Raw genomic sequence first — 22,360 nt, forward strand, 5'->3', positions numbered from 1 at the left:
TGATAGTATAGTCAGAATGGCTCTTGGCAAAAGTTCCTGCTTTTTCGGTGTGAAGCCAATCGACTGTAATATTGAAGGTTTGTGCTCCAGGTGCTCTTCAAAAGGCTCACTGCACAGTCAGTCACCGGACTTTGGGTTGTAATTTTCATGATGGAGCTGAACTAACCACATCCATCAAACCTTCTTGTTTTACAGGAAGGTGAAGAGTAAAACACCCGCTGTAGTTTGGGGTTGGTTTTACAATGTATAGCAACGCACTGAACCATTCCACCAGTGAGATATTCACTTTCACGCACTTGTTTGTGATCCTGTTTGGTACTGTCGACGTCACACGTCTGAGTTATTGCGGAAAATGCCAAAGAGATTTTAGTAATTTTTTAGTCCTTTTTAAAATTTTTTAAAATGTGAGACTCTGAAAACAAGTACCTTTTATGACTTTATTTAGATTTTGTTTTCTTTAGCTTCACCTTTAAAAGGAGCCTGATTCACTGATGAAACTGTGTGTGTTTGTTTGAGAGCAGTTCAATGTCATTTTTGCATTTGCTGTTTAATTAGATCAATACATCTATATTTACCATATTCACATTATTTATTAAATACAAGTACAATGCTTTGTAAAACAGGCAGTAATAAGCCTTTATCAGGTCTTCCACTCAGATGCAGTTCTGAGATAAAGCCAGCAGATGTCAGTCTTGTGGCTGTAAAGTTATTTGAAGCAGTGTGTCATTTGATTGTCTCAAAGTGGTTCATAGTTTCAAGAAGATTTAAATTCACCATCATTAACAAGCAGCTTCAAAGAAAACTTAAGATTTATTAACAAAACTCAAAATGCTGAAATAGAAGCAAAACTTGCAACAAAAACCAACACAGAAGCACCAGGACAAGAAGGATCCACTGAGGAGAGGTGGGGCTGACAGAAACTACGGACTGGGGCTGATGATGGGGTTGGAAACAGGTGACTAATTACAAACTGGGAGCAGATGAAGATGTGTGTGGTTGATATGGAAAAGGACTGATAGAGGGAATAACTTGGCTGATAGCACATAGGGGCTGAACTAAACACAAGAAAATATGAAATAAAAACCCAAGGAGCAATTATACTGAAACAAAACACCAAAATAAACAGCAAAAACACAAAATAACTACAAAAACTCAGGACCCTGATATAGACAATGAGGAATAAATGGTTATTTTTTACAACTACAATTCTTGCCTTTCATTGCTGCTGGCAATAATAAAGAGTGAATAAAATAATCAAACAGCAAGGTACCACAGAGCAGAACATCTTTACTTAGAACAGATAAAATTAAACTCCTCAGCATCCGTTTTTTTGAACCACTGGTGTTGTCCTCCTGTCTCCATGGCTCCAGACATGTCACAGTTGTCCATCTGTCCATCTGAGACCCAGTTCTCATAGCTGACCACCTCGTCGCTGATCCAGAACCACAAATCCAGAGCACAGCTGTACCTCAGTCCCATCCAGACAAAAGGAGTCGAGGCATTCTTGACTTTCTCCTGGACCCATCTCTGCTCATCAAGGTTGGTGATGGTGACCAGGTCATGGTAGTGATCTCTGCAGTAGTATAAGGCCTCCTCCCAGGTTTTATTCTCTTTGATCAGGATCACTTTATCTGTTATAAAGTAGTTTAAACAACAAAGCATCAAATTGGCATCTTTTTAATGTCAATTGAAAATACATTAATATTAACATATATTTTCTTTACATCTTAAAATCATGTCAACATGGAACAAGTGACACAACATAGAGCACATACTGAAAAAATAAGAACAACATCTATACAATGTGGTGAATGTTACCACAAGAGGGAAAGTTTCCAGTTTCCAGCATGGATTATTGTCATCATGAAAATGTTGTATGTGTGCAAAATACGTAACACATGTGTTTCACAAATGTTACATGTCATTTTCAGTTTTTGCATATTCAAGCTAAAAAAAATAAAATTGATTTTATTTATATAGATGTTAGTAAAATCCTTTTTTGATATATTTACTTTGCCTAGGAAAAAATTTAGATGCTTTCCTGAAATATAAACACAAAAATAAATTTTGTTGAATTCAGTGTAGAGAGGTTGCATCATCTGTTAAGACCTTTACTCACCATCATAACAAATGAAGGGTTTTATGGAAGCACACGTGTTAATATTCCACCTGCCTCCATCATTAAACACTGTAAAAACACATTGATCCGTAGTGTCTTCCTCATCATTAAAATCTAGATTCCAGTGTCTGAAAGAAAACCTGCTTTCATCGGACCACCTCCAGGTGTCTCTGAACAGACCGATAAACATGAAGTTTATATTTTCAGAATTTACTATTTTGCTTAGTTGTTCATCCTGTAGTTGGTTCAGTCCACTGACCAGGTCTGTGTGATGCTCTCTGCAGTAACTCTGAGCCTTCAGCCAGGTTACTGTTTTTTTAATTAAGTGGAATTTCTCAGATGTACTTTCTATGGAGAAAAGAAAAAAGTTTTAAGTATAAACATATCTTAATTGGATTCCTGAAAGTGCTTTTGCCAAAGTCAGAAGTGGCAAAACAAGCAAAAAAAATCTTTCAAAATCTTTGATTTTCAGTTAAACCCATATTAAATGTTTACATGCTTTGCCTTTCTTTTGGTTATTTTGGCAATAAATGTTATAATCTAAAAGAAGGACAGCATAACCTCACCATTATAGCAAATAAAATACATATTCGGCTCATTTGCTCCATCACAGGATATATCTGCCCACTTAAGTTCTTTATTTATGAACGCACAGTTCTCAGTGTTTACATCATTTGGTTCTTTTGTGTTCCAGTTTGTCTGACTTTCATTGAACTCCACCCCAGGCAGAGACCAGTGCCACATCCTGTTACCATCTGTTTGATCATACAGACCAATCCAAGCTTCATTCATGTTTCCTGCTGGTTTATTCAGGATCCTCTTCATGTCTGTCATGTTAGACACTGTGGCCAGGTCAGTGTATTTCTCTCTGCAGTACTGCTGAGCTTCAGACCAGTTTTTATTCTCTCCAACATAGTGATACTCATAGAAACATGTGATGAAGGAACACTGACCTGGAAACAGACACACATTGGAGTTGATATTAAGGCAGTGGTTGAGTACAGTGAAGATGCTTAAAGGATTGAAAATGTAATTATGTTGTAATCCAGCTTTCTTAAGAGTACATATCCTGTAATTGTTTTTTATTAAAAATATCAGCTATAGTATTTGTAAAGAGCCATTTGCCTATCATCATAAGAAACAGAAACCGGTTCCCCTGCAATGCTCTTCAGATGGAACAAAAAAACTCTTTCAGGTTTTTGAATTTGTTTGTTTGGTTTATTTGGGTGTTTGTTTTTTGTTTTTGTTTTTCCAAAGATTCGTCTCTGCTGGATAAAGTACCTTATTGAACACTTTGTAGTAAATGTTAAAGTAAGAATAAAAACTACACAGTTGAACAAAAATCTGTAACGCTCATGGGATGTTTCCCAAGTTCCTGGTTTTGGAACCTTAATAAAAAACAACATTGTTTTGAGTTTATGTTTCAAAAAAAAAAATAAATCAACCTTTTTATTCAGAAGTTTCTTTTAATGTATTTTTATACAACTTTTATAGAATACTGTCTATAGTTATGAATATTTATGAATAAAAACAAGAAAATTAGAAAAAAATACCCCTTGCTGTTTGTTCTAAAGCTCTACTTTCTGACCAGAGTTGACAAGTTGACAGAGGGTTTTTTTTAACTTCCTCATCAGAGTTTTGCACAGGCAAAGAACAAAAACACACATTACAACTCAGAACTTGTAAAACAGTCCTGTTTTCCATTTAATTTCCTTCTCTTCTTAAAGGCCTCATTCAGTGCTGCAGATGGGACTTTCCCTGAAGTGTGTATATGTTCTGTCTGTGTAAAAACTCATGGATCTCTTATCTCAGCACTAAAACACTAAGATCAGATTTCATCACTAACGGAAGAGTGTCAGGTTTAAACAAACATCCCTTTCTGCTTTGAACATTTAATATGCTACTTTATATTTATTTTAAACAAAGTTGTAACATGAACATGTCATACATATAAAAATATTTCATTTTAATAAGGTTTTAAGAAAAGAACAACTGAAACCCAGTAAGTGTTGAATGTACTGCACATGATAATTTCCCCCTAGTTAACAGAACTGTCACATCAAAGTATTTTATATTTCATATTTGCAGCAAAATATTGACATTCATATGTTTATACATTAAAATGGAACAAACTACAGATGTCATATTAAAATATTAAATACATACAAATTTATAAACTTGTGGAAGAAAAATGGAATGTGTTCAATTCCAAATAGAAGCAATATATTGTTTATCTAACCACGTCATGGCTAACCACAAAATGTGATTTTGATCATAATTGAAAACAATAAACACTGAGGATTTATTTTTAGGATACTGGAACGACTGCTCAGCTGCCTGCTGGTTTAATACTAACATCAGGTGACATGACATATGCATTTATTTGTGTTATGTTAGTTCAACTGCTTGCACACTGTTGTCACCAAACATGTTATTTCTGTTGTATATGTACTTTAGTACAATATGCAGAAAAAAAAGCCTGCCATTAATAATAGTTTATACACAACTACACAGAAGAGGGAAAGGCTGCTGAATGTATCAGTCCACTTGATCAATGCATCTAGTCAGTATAAAGGTTACTCATCTCATGGTGGACTGATACAGTCAGCAGCCTTGGCACCATCAGAATTAACAAGGTATATCTATGTTACATTTCCTTAGCAATAAGGACAAGGTTCGATTGAGAAAACAATGACAAGTTAGAACAAACTGTCATGCGAAAGTGTAGAGGTTTAATCTGAGCTAGAGCATGTTTTTACATCAATATGTCATTTTTGAGAGCTGGTTTTATAAACCTGAAAAACAATTAAAAAACAGCCTTGTTTGTGTAGCCATTAGCCTAGCCAGCACAAAGATTGTTGCCTCTTTTTCTATACTTCATGCTCTATGACTCATACCACAGCTGATAAAGTAATAATTATCAATACCTATTTAACAGCAAATTGCTTAAAACTTGCTAGGAGTATCCCTTTAAAAACACAGCTATAATGATCTAAAATGTGGAAATTCAGGGATAGCTGAGGCTTACCAGTGAATAGGCAAATTCTAATGATAAGTAGACATCTCAGACAACACCAAACACCTGTGCAGCACATCTAGACATACACACACAACAATGAGGCCACACCCAAACACAGAAAAAGTGTTGAAAGTTTCATCAAAAGTGTTTCATGAGATATTTTGCAAAATATATTGCTAGTTTACTCCAATAGTTATTGGCAAAGTTTTAAAAACGGATCTCACTCAATCAATTAGTCCTTTGGTTAGAATTTAGGGTTTAGTCTCAGCTACTACCACAAATTCAATATCTGAAATATTGACTGAGTCATAACCATTTTTGTGTTTGCTGTGCCTAGCTATTTTGAATGGGACATACTCCAAAAGTTAATCAGTTGTAGATGTTCATCCAATTATTATTTTCTGATAGTTTCATTCAGATCCATCCAACAGCCAATGACATATTTTGCTGGTAAAGATAAACAAACACATGCACACACAGACACAAGCAAAAACATTGCTCTGCCTTCGCCTTCGGCGGTAGGTGATAACTGTCATTCTGGTACTATATAGAGCTACTTACCCATCAAACTGACAAGAAACAACTTTAGTTGCATAATGGCCTTGTTCAAGGAGTTGTTTTGTCTTTTCCCTTTGGTAGTTGTTTTCCAAATCTTTGTCTGTGTTGGAAAAAGTACATTATTTAAACACTATTTCAAAAGTGAGATAAAAATACAGGTATACTAGAATTGGTAATATTCACTGACTGTTTCCCAAAGGTATTGTGAAACTTCATGGTTCTGAAACCTTTGCATTGTAAATGGTTATTTAACAAACAGCAAACTTCTGATAAGCTTGAGGCCATTTTCTGCAAAATTCCCAATGTTTCTTTTACATGTACTATGTTTTGTGGAACCTTCAGAAAACAATCTAAAGCTTCTGTTATTTATTTTCAATTTGTAAAAAGTAAGAAATAAAAGTTACTGTAAATGCATCAATTACTCCTATTGTTTAGTGTCCAACAAAGTGCAGAAGAGAAACTTACCTCTGGTTTTCTTGCTGAAATTCAAGATGAGGTTTTTCCTTTCGTGTTCTGTTGAAGCTAGGCTTCAGTAAAATGTTAAGTTCCTCTCAACAGATTATATTTGATGATTTGGGGAATATATTTTAATATTCAAACGTGCAAAAATCAGATCAGTTATGCAAAGTCAAAGAGGAAGTGGAGAGGGGATAGTGCATTTTGAAAATGTGCTTATGTTTTGATCCAGCTGTCTTAAGAGTGTATATTCTGTAATTCAGTCATTCCCAAAGTTGGGGTCCCAACCCACAGTGTGGTCGTAAGAGATTTTTTATGTGTCGCCAAAATAATTTCTTAAAAATGTTCTTTTCTGTTACCATGAATTACGCATGCAGGTTATCATTAAGCCACAAGATGGAGCCTGTCGTTTTTTTGACTGCGGTCATTTATTCTACCTGAAGGAGAAAAATGGACAGTTGGTTAATAAAAAAGGCAAGCACTGCGACAGACCAAGCTGCATCTCATGGAGATTACTCTACAGACATACTTGCCAACCGTCCCGCATTGAGCGGAACAGTCCTGCATTTACCCCCCCTGTCCCTTGTCTTGCATCACCCTGTGCGGGACAGCCAAAAGTCTCACATTTGGCCCTGGCCTTGCCTGGCAGCCTGTAGCTGTGCATCAGCAGCAGCCACATGCAGCACAGGGCTCTCAGGTCTCACGCATTGACCGTGAAACACACGCATTTCACACGCTCACACGCCACACTTTCTATTTCTCACGCAAAAAAAACCCACACACAGCCTTTTTGTCACTGTTTTTTTGTCACTAACGCTTAATTTAGTGAGTTTTCAGATCCCTCTAGCATTTTTTAAAGTGACTAGCGACAAATCTAGTGTCTTTGGCGGCTAAGCGTGAGAAAGCACTCATTCTGCAGTGTACAGTAAGCCTCGCCCACTTCCCCAAGCACTGACAGCTGTCAATCTCACAGCAGAGAGGAGACCCGCTCCACTCTGTGTCCACAGTGGCTCTCCCGTGCCCCCTCGAGCACGAGCGGGAGCGCGATTGTTTTTGTGTGAGTCGTGTTGTCATCTGATGACAGAGAGCTAAAGATGGAGATGCAGAAGGATAAAGATGTAGGCATGAAAGAAAGCTTTTCAAAGTGGTTGAAAGACAACAGGAAGTTCTGTCTGAGCATCAAGAGGAGGCCTGGAAATATTCAGGTTAGCTAAAGCTACTAATTACTAATAAATAACAACTTACAGCTGTTTACTGATCAGTATTTACAATATAACAGCTGAGAGGATGGAGAGAAAGAATCAGGACAGACAGGAGAAGGAGAAAGGTTGGAATAATGTTAGCTGGAAGTGTAGAAACAGCCACTTAATACCAAAGGATTTATTTTTTAAATATTGTTTATATTAAAAAAGTGCATTAGCAAGATGTGTAATTTATTCAAAGCTAATTAATAATACTTGCTTGACTATATGACTTAGAGAAGAAAAACACAAGTAAGGAATGAAGGTGACAGACATGAGGTCAGTGATCAGCTGCTGTAGAGGAGAGCAGAGATGACATCAGGTAGGAATAATTCAGCTTGTGAGGCCACACAAACAGGAGGGTTTGAATTTCTGCTGACCATTACTGTGCCAGTTTGGGAAAATTAATGCAGGCAGACATGGCAAGACCAACACCACAGAGGAGAAAGTGGAACAGAGAGGTGAAGATGATGATGCTGATGATGAGGAAGAGGAACAGAGAGGTGCAGAGGAGTGGGTTGGGGCAAGACCTTTCTCAGAAGATCCATCTGAATGGCCTTCACCACAGGAAGTGGGGGACTCATTGACTCATTCAGACTGGTTGAGAATGACCCACAGAGATGTTCTGACAGGCCATACCCCATATCGGGTATTATATGTTATAAGTCCATGAATAACCATCCCTCGACTTTCCCAGTCTTTTGTTGCCCCTGTCCCAGCTTTTTTGAAAAGTGTTGCAGGCATCAAATTCGAAATGAGTGAATATTTGAAAAAAAAAAAAAATATATATATATATACATAAAATTTATCTGTTTGAAGATTAAATATCTTCTCTTTGTCGTGTGTTCAGCTGAATAAAGGCTCAAAAGGATTCAAAACTCATCTTATTCTGTTTTTATTTATGTTTTACACAACATCCAAACTTCATTGGAATTGTGGTTGTAAAACAAAGATTCAAATCTGTCATGAGAAAGTCTCAGATGTCAACAAAAACCTTTGCTCCTTAGAATAGTTGTCACATTACTTTTTAATATCATAGAAAACAAACAAGTAATTATATTACACAAGCAAAATATAAATGTACAAATTGTGCTTCATAATAAAGTTTAACAGAAACAAACAAACAAAAACCAACTCAATGTAATTTTAACCCGACTGAATTTTCTGTCCTAATCAGATAATCATCTTGTTGAATCAGAAGAAGCATCCCATCAGTGTACAATATAAAGTATTATATATCAAAGTTAGAATGTTTTTGCTACAGTGAAAACTAAAAATATTAATGATCAATGGGAAAATGATCATTTTTATGATTAGATAAATATATATATTTTTTGACTATTGACAAGACAAAGATAAAAAGTGTAAAGTGACAGAAATGCTTTCTAACAACCATGTTGCTTTATTCTTTCAGTCACATCAAGGGGTGTGGGAATTAAAAACTAAACCAGTTCAAATTAGATTAATTTTAAATGATTATGTGATGGTTTAAAAGGTTTTGGTGACTTTGAAAGAATCTTTATTGTGAGGGAAAGCTTGCAGCAGCTTCAATAAAACCAGCTGCTCAAATGGTTGCAGTTTGCACACCAACAGTGAGTAAAGTTACATTTGCATTTAGGTAAGTGAGAAGGAGGTACAATTACACATTGTTTTCACCATAAGGTGTTTGGGCCTTAGTGCAAAACAGACTCTCAGCAACAACCAGTTATACAGAGGAATCTCCTACTAGGGTAGAACAACAAAAATAATTCTCATTACAGAAGTGATGCAAATGCCATGATCATTAGTCATTAAAAATGTAAAAAAAAATTAATTAAAAACTTCAACAATATTGTTGATAAGTGGACAAATGTAAATGTAGTATAGATCTAACCTCAACAATTTAAAAATTTGGTGGCTTTGTCACAATGTTGTATGTAGTTTTCAAACGTAACCTGGACCACTTAAAAGTACAATGTTTGTTTTCATGGTCAGCTTTATCCTTTTAGGAAATATTTCTAATCTTGTCAAACTGGTGTTTTCCAGGACAATAGTACTCCCAATCATACGGCTTTGGGGGTGTCAGTGACTGTTTGATAAATGAAAGAAGGACGCTTCATTCATCAGGAAGAGCTCCTTAGACTTGAGGAATTAATACCAAGAATCACTGAACCTGTTAATATGTGGTGGTCAAACAGCTTAGTAAATTAAAGGGTTTTTTTTCATCAGTGTACCTCCCAACTTTTTTGTGTGTTTTTAGCTGACCTTTATTTTACCAGTTAAAATATTTGAGAACTAGTTCTCATTTACAAGCATGACCATCTTCATCTATGGAGTTATTACAATTCAGTGCCTTAAGTTATCCCGTCCTGTATGACTCTTTCATCGAGGTGATTTACTGGCAGTAGAAGGTGAGGACATTCTGTTGGTTTCCTCTTATTAACACTGCGGGGCAATGGAGACCACAAGTCAGAGTGTCCAGCCAAGCCATATACAGAGCACTGGGGCAGTCACTCTGTGGCACTGGAAGGCTCCTGAAAAGAGAGAGAAAAAAAAATCACATTTACATGAACATAAAAGAAAAAATAAGTACTTTTTTAACACATACCCCAAGAGTAATAGTTATCACCTAATGTCAATTACTGCACTAAAATGCCTCCCATCATCAGAATTCATCACTTTTCTTGTCTATCTACTACATTTCTTGATAAAATTACAACATTCTGTTTGAAAATATGCTTAGTTTGCTGCAATAATGGCACAGATTTCTTGAACATGTGATTAATGAAACATTTGTAAACAAAGTAAACAGTGTACTCACACAAGAACAAGAGCAGTATGTTGTGAATTCTTTCGGATGATTTCATTCAGCCTCACTTTACTCTCCGACTATAAAAGAGGAAAACAAAAAAAAAAGCCCCTTAAAAGCAATAAAAGATATACAGTGTATAGGGGAAATTCAGACAGACTTTCTACAAACTGTGTTATAAATTGGCATTTAGCTCCATGTGTTGGATGACCAAACACACACCTTAAGTTTGAAGGCTTCAAACTCTTTGTCAGATATTTTCCAAGGGGCATTTTGTCTCAGTTCCTGTACTGAGATGCCTTCCTGCTGCTCATCAAACAGCCTGAAGGGGGCGACACTGTCCACAAATCTGCTCAAGCTGCAAAGCCACAAGAAAAGCAAACGGCACAAATTAGTTTGTTGTGAAGAACAAGTTTAGTAATTTAAGACTTGAAGGGTTTTTCAGAAATAATAAAATATGATCTGCAGTTAAAGCACTTTATGTGGACATCAAGAAGAATAAGCACAGGTGTGTTTATGTTCAGATTGAAGGCGCTGACAAAGAATGGTCTACAGATTGATCACCAAAAACTAAATAAAATTTTTAAACAATTGGTAATACCACATTTTTGTCATAACTGTTAAACAACATGTAAAGAGTTGTTTACTCCCACCTCTAACAATGCCTTTAGAGGTGGGAGAAGAGTTGTCATTAATGGAATAAATTTAGCATAATGGTTGCTGGAGCTGTTCGTGTTGATGTTACGATTTTGGTCTTTATTTGCTTAACTGGTTTCAATTTTGTATTGAAACCAGTTCCAGTGGACTTTTTACTATCTCAGCCACCTTTATTTTGTGGGTCAGATGCTGAAAATGTTTGTTTGGAAAGTGACAGGACAGTGTTTAGCATGGCTGCTGTATTCAGTTTGACCACTAGGTGACAGTGTTTGCTGCACAATACTGATGCAAAGACAATCTTAAATTAGTTAATTTTTTCAAATCATTGAATCTCCACTTTTAATAAATTAGTTTTAGAGTATCATTGAAAGCTGCGACTTTAAAAAGAACAAAGACTTTCCAGATCTACCTCTTAGAGTGAGGGCGTTTCTCGATGTCTGTCATGACTATAACATCACTGATATCCAGACGGAACCTCTTCAGCAAGGCAATCAACCTGTAAAGTTGAAGTCAGATATTTAATATTAGATCCTTTCTACATCACTAACATACTTTTAACTAACAGGTGTCCAACACTAAAAAACTCAACAAAATAAATGTATAAATGATATATTTTAAATTATTTTTTTAAACAATACATTCAGATGTATAAGTGTAGTTTTATTGCTTCCAAACTGAGATCTCCATCATAATACAAGAAACTTTTTCAATGAAAACAAATTGCATTTTTTCATGAACTTTGCAGACCCATAAGTGTCACCATAATCTGATTGTTTCAGGGTTTTTTTCCATTTCTTTATTGTTTCAGTCAGGAATTCAAATTATATTCAATACATTGGGATAAAAATCTTTGACTGATGGAAATAAGCACCAGGTCCCTGTGACCCAGGAAGGAGAAGTGGGAAAGGAAAATGGATTTATGGATGGATGGGAAAAAATCTTTCTGAACATGGTCAGAGAGCTAAATCTCAAAACACATTACCAAAACTTTTAATTTCAGTTGGTTTAAACTTTACAAACAACATTTGGAAAAAAAAAATCTTTAGGTTCAAAAGGAAAAACATACTGATTGCGTCCCTCCTCCATGTTCTGCTCATCTCCCACAATGAAAACCCTGACTTTACATCTGTGCCAGCGTTTTCTCCTGGTGAACAGGTAAGGTACCAGCAATGTCAAACCTTAAAAGAGAGAAATACTTATAAATAAGGCTAACTTGTTTTTCATAGAGAGATGGCGTAAGGGGTGATTTTTTTTTTCTTCTCTTTGTTTTAATAAAAATACACAATCAAAATGTAAAATCTAAAACCCCTAAAAGCATCTCGTTGACTAACAACGTCTCTCAGTCCTCTGTATTAGCCTGTATAATTTACACTTACCTCCATCATCTGCGATCCAGTAAACATCGATGGTCTTCTTGCCCTGGTCATTTTGAAACACTGTCTTGATCTGATCACTGTCGCCTTCATCAGACACATCATCAGCTATAAATACAGATGAAAGATAAACATTAGGAAGAAGAAATCCCTCATAGGGTGTTTAATAAAAACAAACAAAGCTGGTGGTGGCAACAGTTGCATGACACAAGATTTAGCCTAATCCAGTATTTACACACTCTGGAGTTTGTTATGCTAACAACAGTACTACAAAATACAAAAGAGTGAGTTGAGTTTACACTGTCCATGTGATAGCTTGAAATTTATATATTTATATCAAGTTACAAAAAGTCAACAACAAAAGTCAAAAGACAAACACGTTTTACTCATATTTTTAACCACATGCATAAAAATATTGTATAAATACTATGTGTTTTTCCATATATTGTCGTGAAATAGTATAATAAATGTTTAGTTCTCAGTAAATCTATTATTTATACCTTATTTGTAATTACTGAATTTATTTAGAATTACACTAGCAATTCACAGCCTCTGCCTCAACTTTAGAAATAATAACAAAATCATTGCAGTAACTGAATATAAATTTTATGGTGATGTTGGTTCTCACCTGCTTCCTCATCATTAGTTTGCTGCTCCTGGTTTTCCACAGTTTCATCAGGCTCAAAGCCCTGGTTCACTGTGAGATCAACAATATACTCTTAGCATGTGTTTAGTTTTAAATTTATTTATTAATTTGTGGTTGAACGCAGAGGTAAACATATTGTTCCTTATTAAACCTTCATATTCTAAGTCATCAGAAATATCCAGTCCATCCATCATCCTCAAGATGCACAAACAGTAGTTGGAGTCAAATGTGTCACTGAAAAAAAGAACAAAAAAAGAAAAATAATTTTAAAACCAAAAAATAAATATTGTTTCCAAAATTGGGGTAAAAAACTCATGTATTACTTGTGTATCATTTGTATTGTTTTGCCAAATAGTCACTGGCACACAGTGTTGAAATTGGTAACAACAATAACTACTGTTTTATGTTTTCCTTTTAAAGTGCACCGTGAGTAGTGAACAGCTTACTAAATAGTGTTGATATAATCCTCAATGCTTTCAGGAGCACTCTCCCTCCAGTTTCCCTTAAAGCCTAGGACCAGAGTGTTGGGTTTCAACTTGCCAAGACCAGATGCCTTTAGAGGTAGAATGAGATATAAAAAAAAATCAATAAAGGAGATACAATCAGACTATATATTGCTGATATACAGTACAAAGAACAACAAGGCCTATAATGGTACTTTAAATAAATTAAAATACAACATCTTTTTTTCCACCGAGGTTTTGTTCTTGTTGCTGTTGGCTTGTTTGTTAAGTTGCCATGTTTATTTAAAATTAACCTTTTGACCAACCAAAATCCAGATTCTGAGCTTCTCAAAAAGTTTTTGTGCTATTGAACTTGTCAAGAAGAGTGCCGTTTTGGAAGCCCTTGTGCAAAAGCTGAAAACTGCAAACTCAAAGATGAAATGCTGTGAGAGAAGAGCAAGGAAATAATTCATCAGTTGAAACTGGGATAATTAAATGGTTTAAGTTTTCATTATGAACCCAGAAAAACTGGTACAAGAATAAATAATTGGATTTGCAGCAGAAAGGCTCAGAGTTTTTGTGGCATCTTGCTGACAACAACAGATGGAGAGGCAAACAGACAAAATAACAGATACTTCATCTAAAATAAAGAATGTACCTGTAACAAGTGTTTAGCTCCTGCTCTGAGAGTTTCAGCAGAAAGAGGAGTATAAAACGATCGCACTTTCCTCTTGTTCATCCACTTAACCAAGCTGTCTGTAGCATCACGAGGCCGTGTCGTCCTGTCCTGTTCCTACAAAAGTCCAGAATTCAACCAGGTTTTTAATGACCAACTAAATAAGTAAAGACCAGCTTCTGTCATTATGTTAAGGACTGGATAATGGTTGCCTGTTTCCTTTCTAAAAATCCATGACTCAAGCACCTACCAATATAATGTCTCCACAGATCATGAGGCTGACGTGTTTAGTGAAGGAGCCAACAAAGTCCACCAGAGCAGGCCGCTGGTTTGGTGGTCCAGTCAGGACAAGACATTGTGGCCTGAAAGACACACGGGTCAACAGTTAGGACTGTATATACTGTAGTTAATCACTGTTAAGTACAAAAATAAAGAAATAATTAAGTCAATTCAAAAAAATTTAATGTCAGAAATATGCATGATAGGTTAAAGACTTTTTTTTACTGGCAGTTATTGGATTGCTAAAATACATATTCATTTAAATTTACTTTAAGGTTGTTTTTTTTTATTTAGTGTAACTGATATTTTTAATGGCCTTACCTAAAATTCTTGACATGATCCTCCACACCCGTCAGAGAGACAGAATACGACAAGGCCATGTTGTATGTTCCTGCTTGGACTGACGAACCCCAGTTTATTTCTGTGACGTGAGACAAATGTTTAGGAAGGAAGAATGCAGGAAATTACTCCATGTTACTGTTTGATCCAATGCAAACATTACTGCAGTCTTCTGCAAAACTTTCCAAAACAGCCAAAAAATCCATATTTCAATGCATAAAAGATCTGCTGCACCTTAAACTGTGTTTCTGTATAAAGATTCATTTTGTCATTGGACGCAGGCTTCTGTGTACTTCCAAATATTCTCTTCCTAAGCCACATTCATACTGTGAAATTTTTGGCGATCAAAGACAAACTCTTTAGTTGTTAAAGAATCTTAAAAAAAGTGACTATTTATTTATTTTTTGTAATAATTGGGTTGTCAGCTTCAGTCAGTGGTCTGTAGTTGTTCTGTGTGAGTGGCTCACCGATAGTCAATTTTGTATTCTCATGAACAAAATTGATCTACAACAAAAATCAAGCAGTGTCAGAAATGTTTTGGGGACTGCTGCTACGGCTGAAGTCTTTTGTAAGGTGATCGACAGGGGCAAACATGTCGCAAACAGCAAAATTCGCTGCAAAGACTTGAATGATGGAAACTACAAAACACACCAACATAAAAAACAAACGCAACAGAAAAACGCTACACAAAAAAAATGCTGCAACTAAAGAAAATAGACATAAGCCAAAACCTACAACCAACAAAACAAATGCAAAGGAAAAATACTGCAACTTGAAAGACACTAAAAACACCAAGTAAGAAATGCTACAATTGAGTTCACAAAACAGAAGAGCACCAGACCACTAGGGGGACTCGACCATCAAGTCATATGGACCATGAAGTTAGTTTTAGGTTGGATATTGGATATTTGCACTTCTCAGATTCAGCAGTGTCTTCCTGCAGGATAGTGTTCCTCAAGGACTGGAGTTGGGAATCACTGGTATAAGCACAGGCAAAGGCTAAACCAGCACCATTGTCAAATCTCATCCAGCCTCTGAGCAGAACACAAGGACACAAGGACTACACCTTAAAGATGGAGACAGTCAAGGAAAACTTAGAGACAAAGTCAATCGGTAGCCAGGCCCAGATTAGAGTCTGATTCCAGTAGCAGGGCAATCCATATCAAAAAGGCAAATGATGGGTTAAAAGAGCTGTGTTACTCAGCTGATGGGAGAGTGCATCCAGCACAGGAGCCTCAGGAGAGCAGCAGATGGGAGGGTGGGCTTGGTTTGTCCACTTTATAATCTGTACAGCCTAATGCCAAGCATGAGACAAGTAATTTTCTGATTTTAGGGGAACATTTTCCACTTTTCCCAAGAATCACACAGTATCAACAATGAGCTAACAAAGGAAGCTTCCCATACAATATGAAGAATAAACAGATCACATGATTCTCTGATGTAATCTGCACAGACTGTAAAATCATAGTGATGATGTTTATACATAACTGGCTTCAGCAGTATGTTTTCCCCCTTTTTTGCTAGTCACCTATTTTGTTTTTAATACAGCAACAATGGCATGCAGATAAATGTAGCTGAAATACATATACTTGGACTTAAAAATTATTATAACTAATTATAATAATTATAACAAATTTGTGTGATTTTTTTTTCCCATTTATCCAATTATTGTCAGAGAGCGTATCCACAAGGAGGAAGAACTGGGGTATTTATATTGGCTAAGAAATTTTAAGTTTCAACTGTGGCTTTTATTTCATGTTCAACATATAACAACAAATCAGACTTTTTTTGTAAAAAAATAAAAATTAAATTAAAAAAAGATTACAGCATGTCTGGGCATGAATTCCAATCCATGCCTTCCAGTTATGGACTTACTGGGTTTGTTGTAGTTGACATATCCAAAGAGGAAGAAGATGATACAGAAAGTGATGAGAGCAGCCCACCAAGTGAACAGAAACATTAGAACCACAGAGATCACTGCCCCAAACAGAGCTGTCCATTTGCTGTAGTAGTGAAACGAAGGCCTCCACCCTAAAAGAAACAACCATGAAAGACAGAGGACAATCAATTTGGGCAAAATAAACAACTTTGTCAAAAGGAAGTACACATACAACCATTAGCTCAGGAGGTAAGGGCAGCTCTCCTTGAAACAGTAACTTTAGATAAGCAGCAACAAGAGTACTGTGTTGTTTTATAGGCAGAGATGCTAACTAAAACAATAAAAATAAAAGAAATAAAAACAAGAAGGAAATTTCTACATGTTGCTCTTGTTTAGGTACAAGCTGAAATGAAAACAGTGTATATAGTATTAATGTCTCTGGCTAGTCATATATGTCATATGTATTGTAGACGGTGTTGTTTTGTTTCAATGTTGTTGTTTAGAATGTTGCTTTAAAACTGGTAATTCACTGTTACCAATGGCAAAAGTTCCTCTATCAACAAGTGATATCCTGCCTGTGTTTACAGTAAGTCTGTGATGAGACAAGAGCAATATCATTTTAATATTGGCATTCATAATGGCAATATTTTGTGAAACAACATTTTTGGAACAATATATGTAGATCAGACCACAGCCAGTTTATAAAAGTGGTTGTTCCATATGCTTTCATTTAACTGTCTCTGATTTGTTTTGGTGAGAAAATACTTACTTTATTGCTCCACAGATAATAATAATAATAATACTGATAATAATAATAATAATAATAATAATAATAATGATAAAACAAGTAGGTAATAAAGTAAGTAACTCACCAGGGGAATTGGTGATAGAAGCATGAAAGCAGCTGAAGTTTATAAGACTATAAGAGCACAGGAAGAAGTTGGAGATCAGGGCTGCAATGGTGTTCAGCTCAGCTGTGATGAGAAACAGAAAAACAAAGAAAGAAACAGAAACATTAAAATGTATGAATAAATTCAGAAGTAACATTAAATTCACAAAAGTGCTTGAAATTTGTAAAAATTATAAAAAAAAACAATTCAAAAGTTTGCAAGGAACTCACCAATGAGAATAAAGGCCACAGCAATGAGGTAGCAGAGAATATACGCTCGGAGGGGCTCATTATTTTTCCCATAACCCTTTGCAAAGAATATAATGTAAGGGTATATTTTGTCTTTGCAGAGACACTAAAAAAAGACAAAAGACAATCATAAGTTAGATGCAGAATTACACATTAAAAGGTGGATTCACTTGTCTGTTTGTCTGTTTATTAAATTATAAAAAAGATTCATTCTATCAATTAAACCATGTTCCACACTCCCAAGTAAACGGCAGGAGCCAAGAAAGCCAATACTGTGCAAAATCATTGAAAACCTACTGACATCACAAGACTATATATAAGCAGTCCGATTTTGAGGTTGAATTGTCATGAAGAAAAAATGGAAATGCAGTATAATCATGATTTTATTCCAAACAGCTAAATTTAGCAGCTGTGTTTTTGTAATACTAATAGCATATTTAGTTCAAATCAGCATTCAAATATAAAACATGTTATTATGGTGGTGTCTCACCTGAAAGACTTTTGGTGCAGAGACCAAGAATCCAAGAGCAGAAGACAAGCTGGCTGCAAAGACACCAGCAGTGATGAGGTAGTAGAAGCCTGACACCTGGCCCAGCACCTGGATAGAACATTTATTGTGCAGAATTTACCCAATTGGACCGAAGTCATCATTGAAGTGAAATTGTAACAGTTTTATGATCAAACAATATAAGTGTTTGAGGAAAATGTGAAATTTATGATCTTGCACAAACACTGGTTTAAGAAAATGGATCACTACCTTCACACTGTTGGCCAGTCCATATTGACAGGACTGGGACTGGATGCAGTCTGTGAAGTTCCAGCCCAAATTACAGGCCAGTCCCACACAACCATCAGTGCTGTTTCCAGTCAGGATGTCACTTTTATTCCCAGAAGCATCTCGCACTACACACGCCCCTGGAAGAAAAGGAAGACTCCTGGTTAAGCAGAGGAAAAAAAAACAAGAGCTCATCTATTTAATCAGCATTTTTTCTCCTTATGGGATTGTTATTATATTTTGAAGTATAGTTTTGTGTTAAGGTGACGAACAATTAATATCTCACTTGTTATAGAAATTTCCTTGAACAATCTCAGTTTGGGGGAAAAACTGTTTATTTCTAAAAGATAGATCAACTGGGGCTAAGACCAAAGTAAACTGCTGCTGTCTTAAAACTCCAGTCTAAAATAATTCAGGAAAATGAAACACTATTTAAAAAAGTAAAAAAAAACTGTCATATTTTTAATGTTCTGCTCCTATTTTGGACCACTTTAAATTATCCAATCACTTGAAGCCTAATGTTCTTTAGTTTGTACTAGTCCTGTTTAATGGCACTTGAGATCAGCCTAAGACAGAATTTTGTATATAGAGTATAGCATTTATTGTTTTCCCACCATCTTACATCAGTAACTTTAATGAATGGATATCTTTACCCTTTTTTGCTCTTGCAATTAACAAGTCAAATCATATGCAGATAAATACAAAACAAACCCATGTTCAATAAATAACCTACCAACAGTTACTGTTATCCCCAGGTAGCTGAGTGTTGTCCAGAAAATGGCCATCAAGGTGCCTTTGGGTATTGCAGTAGCAGGATCCTACAAAAAAAAAAGTGTACATGTCAGTTTTTACATTATTCCTAAAACTGAATCTGGTGAGTATTGCCATTTTTTGGTATGATTTTCATACTTTAAGGTCTCCAGAAATGTTGGCTCCAGATAGAATGCCAATGGCAGCAGGGAAAAAAATGGCAAACATTTGGAAAAAACTTCCTTGTGATCCTCTCCAGTTTGGTGTCAGGTTTTCTACAAAGATATCACCTACAGAAAAGGCCACAAAGAAATTGGCAGATCATGAAGGAAAACAAATCTATTGAGAACTCAATTTGTCAGTCTGAATATTCAGAATGGTTGTGAATTCTTTTGAAAAATACTCAAAATATTTTTTCCTCTATCAGCTATTTGGATCTAATGTCACACTCCATAGTAATAGCCACGTTGATTCACAGAGCAAAAAGCTATTGTCACAATTAGAACTTTAACATTGTAGCCCTTTTACTTTTTTTGTTTCTCAACATGTATGTAGTTTTTGTTGCACAAGTGAAGGCTCGCCGCAATTTCAGCCTGGCAGACTCACCCAGCTGTCCAGCATCACTCATCGCGGATCCTCGCTCCCAGCTGACAAATCGCATCCAGGTGCAGGATATAAGGCTCCCCATCCACGGCTCCTCCTGCTCGCCAGCCAAGTCTCGCCTGATAATAATTCGCTAAATTCTGCGCAGCTGGTAAATCTTCTCGACCGCAGCATGGTTCCTTAGGGCCCCTAGGAAATCCTTAGCCCTAGGTAGCCTTCCTCCTCTTCAATTCTCCGAACGCTCCTTCTGAATAGAGTCAACCGTTTCGGCAGCTTCTCAGAGCATCCCTCTGAATTCTCCTCAGCAGCTCGGCCACCGCTTCTGGCGGCCTACTCCTCCTACATCAGCCCATTCCTCCCGTCCTTGCTAGCCGCTCAATGTTCACTCATCATACAAGTAAGCTCTCACACTAACTGGTGGTGGTGTTCTCCATCTCTGTCCTTCTAATGCCTCTCCAATTTCAGCTCTCCTTCCAATTCCGGTCCTTCGCGGGCCCCCTAGCAGCATCAGCAGCAGCAGCCCTTCAGGGCCCCCCTAGCAGCAGCATCAGCAGCCCTTCGCGGGCCCCTTGCTGCCTGCTCCTCCAGCTCTCTCCTCAGCTCGGCCCCGGCACTTTTTGGGGGATGACTACCCTAATCTCTCACCCTACTTCGATCATTCAAGCTCACAGCGGTTCTCTGCAAACTCGTCATCTGCCGGGGCCCGAGCGCCAAAGACCTCTAGCCAATAAAACACTCTAATTGTCTTTATCTCTCCGCGTGAGTCTCTCCAGGTTGATATAGCAGTGTAACAACATGTCTTGAGTTGTGCTGCAATGTTCTAAAATAAATGTTTGGCACTACTATTGGGTGACACTTTAGATTTTTCAAAGAAAACAAAATACAAATAAGTGCAATAAATGTATTGAAGAAATTTGGTGCACAGCATTAGTTTGAGGTTTATGCAAAAAAGACAAAAACCTATTTTACTATATTTTTCACAAGTTTTGAAAACTTTCATTTTTTTCACTGTTCATTGCACTCGTTATTCCTCATTGCAATCAGAGTGTTTGCATTTGAATGTAGAGTTTTTCAAAATTATGATCTTTTTTTTCATATCCACAGTTAACAAAACTGCATTTATTTCCATGGACACTATTTTGTTGTCTATCTACGTCCACATCAAGTCAACCTTGGTAGCTGCCCCCATATTTATAATTTAATCTGCTAAAGTTCACTTTTTAAATGAACATAAGAAGATTTGAACCTGTTATATATATATATATATATATATATATATATATATATATATATATATATATATATATGTGTATGTATAATTATTATTTATCATTAGCATAGTTTTTAGATCTGACATTATCCTCAGATGTCTTGGGTCAGAGAAGAGCTCTATGTAGACATGAAAACAGCTCTAGTGCTCTTGAGACATGTCGAAGATGCCCACAACAAATTTCAGACAAGTTTGAGATGCCTGCACTGATTGAGTATTTTGAGAAAAAAATTGCAAACAATTTCTTTCACACTTTCAAAACTCATTGATTAAAATTAAAACAGAGCTCAGAACTGCAAGCTTCTACGACTCACACTAGGAAATTGAGAACCACTACAGGTGTGACAGGACATTCTGGAGACTCCCTTTCAAATGATGTTCGCCAACTAGTTGCAGCCCTGAGAAATACTTCCTTTAGACCTATTGTACCTGCTGGTGTAGATTCTCAGTCATCCAGGCCATGGTAAAAATTCAAAAAGGGGTTAAAAAACAAAAACAACAAATTATACCTAGGGAAAGCCACTCCCTGCCTGTATGGACTCCCCAAAATACATAAGGCACACCTCTCAGACCCATCGTCAGCAGCATGAACTCAGTGACATATAACATTGCAAAACATCTGGCTGGTATTTTAGCTCTTGTTGGAAACACAACCCATCACATAAAGAACTCTGCTGACTTTGCCAACAAAATTCAACATTTGAAGCTAGCCCCAGGAGAAACTCTAGTATCATTTGATGTCACTTCTCTTTTCACTTGCATATCTACATCAGAAGCAGTGGAAACCGTCAGAAAACGACTCTTACAAGGCCAGGATTTGAACAACAGGACCAACTTCACTCCAGATCAGATCTGCACCCTGCTGGACCTCTGCCTTTCCACCACTTATTTCAAGTTTAATGACAGTTTTTACAGACAGAAACATGGGATCTCCAGTGTCACCGATTGTGGCTGATCTCTACATAGAGGAAGTGGAGCAGAGAGCCCTGAACTCCTTTGAGGGAGCTACACCAAGCCATTGGTTCAGATATGTGGACCATACCTGGGTCAAAATTCAAGCTAAAGAAGTTGAAGCCTTCACCAGACACATCAACTTGGTCGACAACAACATCAAATTTACCAGAGAAGATGCTTATGACAATAAGCTGCATTTTTTGGACTGTCTGGTTCACATGGTAAGAGAGGACAGTCTCAACATTGAAGTCTACAGGAAACCAACCCACACAGATCAGTACCTTCTGTTTGACTCTCACCACCCTCTGGAACACAAACTCTCTGTTATCAGAACTCTACAGCATCGGGCTGAACACATCCCCACGAAGACAGAAGGGAAGAAAAAGGAACAGAAACA

General features: G+C 36.6%; 2 protein-coding genes across 4 annotated transcripts in view; both read right to left on the reverse strand.

Annotated features, from left to right (window-relative positions):
- Positions 1-551: 551 nt before the first annotated feature.
- LOC112449915 (C-type lectin domain family 17, member A-like) lies at positions 552-6,244 on the reverse strand. 2 transcript variants are annotated; one of them, XM_037976573.1, is made up of 5 exons: positions 6,162-6,244; positions 5,700-5,796; positions 2,686-3,072; positions 2,120-2,467; positions 552-1,631 (listed from the first exon to the last, which is right to left on the reverse strand). In XM_037976573.1, the coding sequence occupies exons 2-5, from the start codon at positions 5,731-5,733 to the stop codon at positions 1,288-1,290; spliced, it is 1,113 nt and encodes a 370-aa protein (XP_037832501.1). In that variant the 5' UTR covers positions 5,734-5,796; positions 6,162-6,244; the 3' UTR covers positions 552-1,287. The 2 variants fall into 2 exon arrangements, with proteins under 2 accessions (XP_037832501.1, XP_037832502.1); XM_037976574.1 differs by lacking the exon at positions 552-1,631 and having other exon boundaries at positions 2,158-2,289; positions 2,379-2,467.
- A 2,156-nt stretch (positions 6,245-8,400) lies between these two features.
- Positions 8,401-22,360, reverse strand: part of LOC108250796 (solute carrier family 12 member 3-like) — a 25,390-nt gene continuing 11,430 nt past the window's right edge. The window contains exons 10-28 of one of the 2 annotated variants that reach the window (XM_017440840.3): positions 19,296-19,426; positions 19,120-19,204; positions 18,369-18,526; positions 18,102-18,209; positions 17,594-17,717; positions 17,346-17,447; positions 16,470-16,625; positions 14,577-14,676; positions 14,227-14,338; positions 13,959-14,093; positions 13,304-13,410; positions 13,009-13,091; positions 12,840-12,908; positions 12,215-12,319; positions 11,905-12,016; positions 11,248-11,334; positions 10,404-10,539; positions 10,194-10,261; positions 8,401-9,906 (exon numbers count right to left, since the gene is read on the reverse strand). In XM_017440840.3, coding sequence (XP_017296329.1) covers positions 9,768-9,906; positions 10,194-10,261; positions 10,404-10,539; positions 11,248-11,334; positions 11,905-12,016; positions 12,215-12,319; positions 12,840-12,908; positions 13,009-13,091; positions 13,304-13,410; positions 13,959-14,093; positions 14,227-14,338; positions 14,577-14,676; positions 16,470-16,625; positions 17,346-17,447; positions 17,594-17,717; positions 18,102-18,209; positions 18,369-18,526; positions 19,120-19,204; positions 19,296-19,426 — 2,117 coding nt within the window. In that variant the 3' untranslated portion in view covers positions 8,401-9,767. The remainder of the gene's footprint in view (positions 9,907-10,193; positions 10,262-10,403; positions 10,540-11,247; positions 11,335-11,904; positions 12,017-12,214; positions 12,320-12,839; positions 12,909-13,008; positions 13,092-13,303; positions 13,411-13,958; positions 14,094-14,226; positions 14,339-14,576; positions 14,677-16,469; positions 16,626-17,345; positions 17,448-17,593; positions 17,718-18,101; positions 18,210-18,368; positions 18,527-19,119; positions 19,205-19,295; positions 19,427-22,360) is intronic. The other variant, XM_017440841.3, reaches the window with a different exon arrangement.

Source organism: Kryptolebias marmoratus, linkage group LG7 (genome assembly GCF_001649575.2).
Source record: "Kryptolebias marmoratus isolate JLee-2015 linkage group LG7, ASM164957v2, whole genome shotgun sequence".
Lineage (NCBI taxonomy): Eukaryota > Metazoa > Chordata > Actinopteri > Cyprinodontiformes > Rivulidae > Kryptolebias > Kryptolebias marmoratus.